The following is a 5,810-nucleotide window of genomic DNA, read 5'->3' on the forward strand; positions in this document are numbered from 1 at the left end:
GTAATTGCTGGCAGTGGTTTAGCTTTCCCAGAAGGGAGGTGGAGGACAGGCCACGACTACCGGGCTTTTGGCAGTAATTAAGACTAGTTAGCTGTACTGTGGCTGGAGTCAAGAAGCTGTAATCTGTCCCCCTGAATTCACCTGCAAACCATTTAGAAGTAAATGTGCTGTTTGGAAAAATGCATTAATAATGATAATAGTAGCTATATTTATTCTGATCTTATTCTCTAATTGATTTTTTTATGGTAGCTAATTTAGTAATAGATGTAAGTTGAAGGCGAGTAATTGCAGAGTGATGCTAACTGAAACGCTTTAGCTGAAAGTTACATCTATGCTAATAAAAACTTGATTCCAGGTAGAATTGTAGCTTTGTCTGGGACATTGTCAAATATTGATATTGTTGAACAGAAACTTAAATTTAGCACAGGCTTCAGGTGAAACAGCTCCTTGCAGACAAACATGAGGTGGCTAAGATTTTTTTTAATGGATTATGAATATGAACTTGAAATGCTGCTCAGCATTTAACAGCAATTTTAATAGAAAGGCCCTGACAGAATGATGCTAATAAGAAATGTCTTTGTAAAGAAAAAAAGGATTTAAGTAGGATCCTTGGGCTAGTGTTTGCTATGGTATTTTACATATATATATGTGTGTGTGTATACGTATGTCATGGCACTAAAAGTTTATGCAAATCAAAGTCATTAAAGCCACTTCACTACAAATAATCCCTTGTAGAGCTGGCAAATAGCCAACTTTTTTCTTTTTTTTTTACTTGTTAACATATAGATAATAGCATTTAATGGTTTCCTGATGCATTTAACAATCCAGAACATGCTATTTTTTTTTCTTGTGTGGAGAAGCTATTTAAGCTATTCTAAATGGAGGACTCGGTATTTATAAAAATGTCTAAAGTAGTCTGATTTTCCTTTCTGTAAGTGGGAAGGTTTCTTGGATTTAGTGTAACTCCATTATTGTACTTTTTAGCTAAAGTTGTGTGAAGCTAGTTTGACTGTGCTTTTATTACATCTGAATGATAATTGCATTGTTTTTTTCTGACTGTTTAAGAAATGGATGCGCACAGGGGAAAATTCCTTTTATCTTTTACATTAGAATTTGACTAAATAAATGAAGATCTAATTATGCTCTATATACATCCTCCCCAGATCTCAAAGCTTTTGAAAGAAGACTTACTGAATATATTGCATGTTTGCAGCCAGCTACAGGACGGTGGAGAAGTAAGTTGGATGTTCCAAGGCCTAACTAGGATTCTCTTTCAAGCTTTTTTTTTTTTTTAGATTTACCAGTGTGTATCCTTGATTTATGTTTACCAAAACAGAAACCTATGCTTAAACTCTTTTTAAATACTGTGGCATACGTTCAAACACTCTGCAACAAGATAATGCAAGATACTAAAGTAATATTTTGGGCAAGATTGAATTGTCTCAAGGCTGTATTATTCTGGAAATACTTGGGAAAATAAGTTGTTTTATCGGTTTCTGTTTTGTTTTGTTTTTTTCTTCAATGCTCAGACTTCCCAGAGTCACTCTAGTTACTTGTACTAAATGTGATTGTGTGAGATAGTCCCTATAAAATCGAAGGTGAAAAAGTTATAGTGGTGTGCCATGAGGGCAGAATGTGTCCTCATCCCTGTTGTAACAGGGAAGTTTGAAGGAAGGGGGAAAGGCAAAAGCCACCACAGATGTGCTGCCAACTTTAAGGTCCATGGTGGAAACAGCCTGCTGCTTTGTTGAGAGATTCTGCGCAAGTTTCTTTACTCAGTACAGATGTTTTTTAGGACATAAAAATAGCCTCATTTCTCCGGAGAGGCCAAGAGGTTAATTTCAAATGAGGGACCTGAGGAATGACTACTTGAAAAGCAAAACCAACAAAAAAACCACCCCACCCCAGAACACAATCAACTAAAGACCCCAACCCCCTTGTTTCAGAGGGTTTGAGGAGTAAGCAGATATTTGTAGATCTGCCCAACTTGTGCACACCTGCTGTAGGAAAGCATTTGCCCTCCAGAATTGCTATTTACTGTTAGATGTAATTAAAAAAAAAAAGTACTGGAAACTTGGAAGCATATTTAGATGAGGTTTGCATAACTAGTATTGTGTTCACTAGCTAACTTTTTTTTCCCCCATACTGCTTGTTTTCCTAGTTTTATAATTCACTTAAAAGAGGGACTTTTTACTATAAATATAATGGAGCACTGAATTCAGTGCTAACTTCTCCTTCTGTAATTTGGGAAAAAAATATTTGTGTAGAGAAGCAGTTCTGTGCTTTTGATAGATCTTTTCTAACGTTATTCTGAAAATGTAACTTGTTAGGGTTACTTTTTAATTTTGTTTTTAATTTTGTAGTATTGAGAATGAATATGCAATTCAGTAGTAAATTATAGCAGTCTTAGAGACCTGAAAGTAGTGTTTCATGAGTACCTGGGTTTTATTTTCAGGTTCTTTCCTATGATTCTAAAGGCTGGTAGTGTTTTCTGGTTGGTTTGTTTTGTTTTTTTTTTTCCTGTTTCGCTGATAGAAGACTTAATTTGCACCAAGAACTTCAGGCTCCACGGAAGACACTCAGAACTGCCAAATGTCCAATGAAAGCTGCAAGCTTTATGGGTGTGCAGTAGAACATGAGCTTTCTCTACCTTTGTATTTGTTCTGGTTTCTTTTTCCATCAACCACTGGTGCCCAAACCTTTGTAGTTTCTCAAAATCAGTATCTTGTGTTACTTTAATGTGTGTCTAGCATTACTTGTTTACAGTGAATGTATTATTCTTCCTAAGTCATTCCGGATGTATAAAGGTTTTTGTTAAGCTTCATGTGCTAAAGCTAATGGGCCTTCTGACTCCTGTTTAAATTTTGTGGTTTTTTTCTCTGTGTCAGCTTTCCTTGCTTGTAATTGTTGACGGGGTGGGGAGCATAACGCAACTCAGATGTGCTGCGGAACCTGCTGGTGCTAATGCTTCAGGCTTTTCTTATGTAGAAGATCTAGCAGGACAGAATCTTTAGTTCTGCAATTAAATGGTGCTTGTATTTCTGTTGCATAAGCTCAAACAGCATACTGACCGTTTGACACAACTCTTCCTCCAGTCTTCAATGAATTTTTTTTTCCTGTGTTATTTCAAAAACTCTTGTTTCTTCAAAGCATAGACATAGTTTTACTTGATAGAATTTAGATTTTGGTACCTCCTTCTCCTGTCCAGGAAACTTGTACGGAATCTTTACAGTTTCACGTGATACAAGTTTCTGTGCCTGTTCTCGTTTCTGCCTTCCAAGTAGAAGCTTTTCCTCCCTCAGAAGTGGGAGAAGAAATAAACGCTTAAGAGCTGATAATGGAAAATGAATACTTTTTAATAGGAGTGAAGTGTACTGTTTATGACTCTTGTTCTCTTCTTTATCAGTGATTCTGATAGTGGTATCAGTCTGCACAGCAACTGGTGCTTGGAACTGGTTAATAGACCCGGAGACACAAAAGGTAAAAGATCAGACTAATCCCACATATGCTCTGTTTCATAGCCTGGCGTTGCAGTCAAGTATCTTGAAAATGGAATTGCTAAAGGTGGTTCTCCCATGAGACCAAGAGGTGATTTTTAGTTTAGCTCTCAAGCTTTCTGGAATTGTTGTGGAATATGTACTGGGGCAACGCCTACCAAAAATGCTACACCTGGAAGGCTTGTGTAAAGAACTGTTCACAAGTACCTAGAAATGGCTAGCAGTGGTATTTCCTTCTAAATTAAGTGAAATAGGCAGCAACTTTCTGTATGTTGTGGAAAGTATTTAGTGGGACTAACCTCATTTCTTTCCTAGGTGTCATTTTTCACATCACTTTGGAACCACCCATTTTTCACAATTAGCTGTATTACCTTAATAGGCTTGTTTTTTGCTGGAATACATAAAAGAGTGGTGGCACCATCAATGTATCCTTCAATTGTCGGGTTAAAAGTGGTGTAGTTACTGCTGATGTTGAAGCCTGTGCTAATGCTGCTTTTTGATTATTTTTTTCTTACTCTATGTACAAGTGTTAGCTGCTTTCCTTGACACAGTCCACACAGTATAGCAGCCCGATGTCGAACTGTTTTGGCAGAGTATAATATGTCCTGTGATGATGTAAGTGTTAGTAGTGCGTTCCATAAACCTTGTTTTTAAAAAATTGCAAATAATTCAAAAAGGCACACAAATTTTTTTTTTTTATATTCTCCTGAACAGCACTAGTGTACACCTTAACAAATTATGTGTCTCTCAAACTGGAATGTAGAATACTTAGTATTGTTCTGTGTTCAGTTTTAAACATAGCCTGTAAAATTGAACTTGAAATGCAGTTTTGCAGCTAAACTTTCTTTTTTTTTCCTTCTATCTTGCAGACTGGAAAATTAATTTTGAAACCTAGGCCTCATGTTCAATAAGGGCTGTCTTCCTTCAGTTTTTTCCACTGCCATGGAAACCAAAAATGACCTTTTTTAAGGTAGTATGACAGCAAACAAACAAACAGGACTGGTTGTCACTGCCTGGGAATGAAAGTCTTACACAGTTGACAGTGAAAGTGTGCAATATTACTTTCTTGAATATTTATCCAAATTCTTTGTTACCATATTATCAGTGCTTTTGCTACTTCTGATTACCTCTTTTTCAGTATTAGTGTCACTTTTTTACTTCGGCTAGAACAGAACATACAGGTGACATATGTTAATCGGTGATGAAGTTGAACTTGAAAATCAAACCTCATTTGTGTTACGTGTCTTTGTAAGCTGTTGTAAATAGCAGATCCATGTCAATGTTGAGGAAACGTACTATTTGCTATATGGGGTTTTTTTTGTTGTTGCAGTTCTCATGAACAGTATTGAAAAGAATGCTTACCATTCCCGTGATGTTTTATTGGCACACTTACTCATTACAGCTGTCCTTGTCTCCTGGTCGCTCTTGTTGGAACTGGTTAAAAGGCCTGGAGAGAGACTCTCTGTGCTGGAGGAAACTGGCCTTACGGTTTAAGGACTTTGCAAATGTACTGAGGATCACATTTGTCAGATTGTATATATAGTGCACCAGCCACTTTCATCGTGGTCATACGTAGCTCCTCGTTTGATCTGGTTCACAACACTGCTATTTTAAGATTTTAATATTTTAAAAAATTGTCTTAAATATGCTTGTATCTTTCCGATTGTAAAGTTGTACCGTATCTGAAGTCCACATGGCCATTCTGCGTGGATTCTTATGCTCTGATAGTCTGGATGTGAAACTAATATTGCAGATGTGTAACTTGAGGTTTGTTGAAGAAAATATAGAGTGCCACAATAAAATTAACCAAGTTTGTTATTCAGAGTGTTAAAAACAAGGTGTGGATGTTATATGCATATAAAGCGAAACTTTTGAAGAGCTAAAATTGTAGAGAGTTTTAAGAGTTTAAGTTGTTCAAGGTGCCTTTTTAATTGTTTCAAACTCTTTTAATTGACTGAAACTGCGAAGCTGTTGCAACTTCAGTAGCTCCTACTACACGGTAGCCAGGCTTTCAGACGCAGCCTATGGATGTAACTTTGTCAGTTGAGGCATTAAGAATTGTCTCCTGTAACTCTTCCAGTAAGTCTTCTGCCCACCCGTTATTTTTAACTGCTGTATATTTTGTAGGTAAATGTATATAAAATAAATTCTTTCTATAAACAGATGTCATCTTCTTTCGTGCTGTGCACATGCAGCTTTGAACTGAGGGCAGAGGGACTGGGTGGGCTGTAATAGCTGAAGCCTGTAACCCCCGTCCCAGAGAACGGTTTCCCGGGCTGGCCGTGCCGTGCTGCTAGTTCTCCGCCGCACCGG

At 37.1% G+C, this 5,810-nt stretch overlaps 1 protein-coding gene across 1 annotated transcript; it reads left to right on the top strand.

The window, feature by feature from the left end:
- Positions 1-1,163: 1,163 nt before the first annotated feature.
- Positions 1,164-5,660, top strand: CNEP1R1 (CTD nuclear envelope phosphatase 1 regulatory subunit 1; the record flags this gene model as incomplete). The annotated part of the gene is made up of 5 exons (XM_009867327.1): positions 1,164-1,235; positions 3,407-3,480; positions 3,813-3,922; positions 4,058-4,112; positions 4,367-5,660. Coding segments are annotated over 5 exons (353 nt in total), but the record flags the coding sequence as incomplete, so codon positions are not given.
- Between the last annotated feature and the right edge of the window lie 150 nt (positions 5,661-5,810).

Source organism: Apaloderma vittatum, unplaced genomic scaffold, assembly GCF_000703405.1.
Source record: "Apaloderma vittatum isolate BGI_N311 unplaced genomic scaffold, ASM70340v1 scaffold43013, whole genome shotgun sequence".
Taxonomy (NCBI): Eukaryota; Metazoa; Chordata; class Aves; order Trogoniformes; family Trogonidae; genus Apaloderma; species Apaloderma vittatum.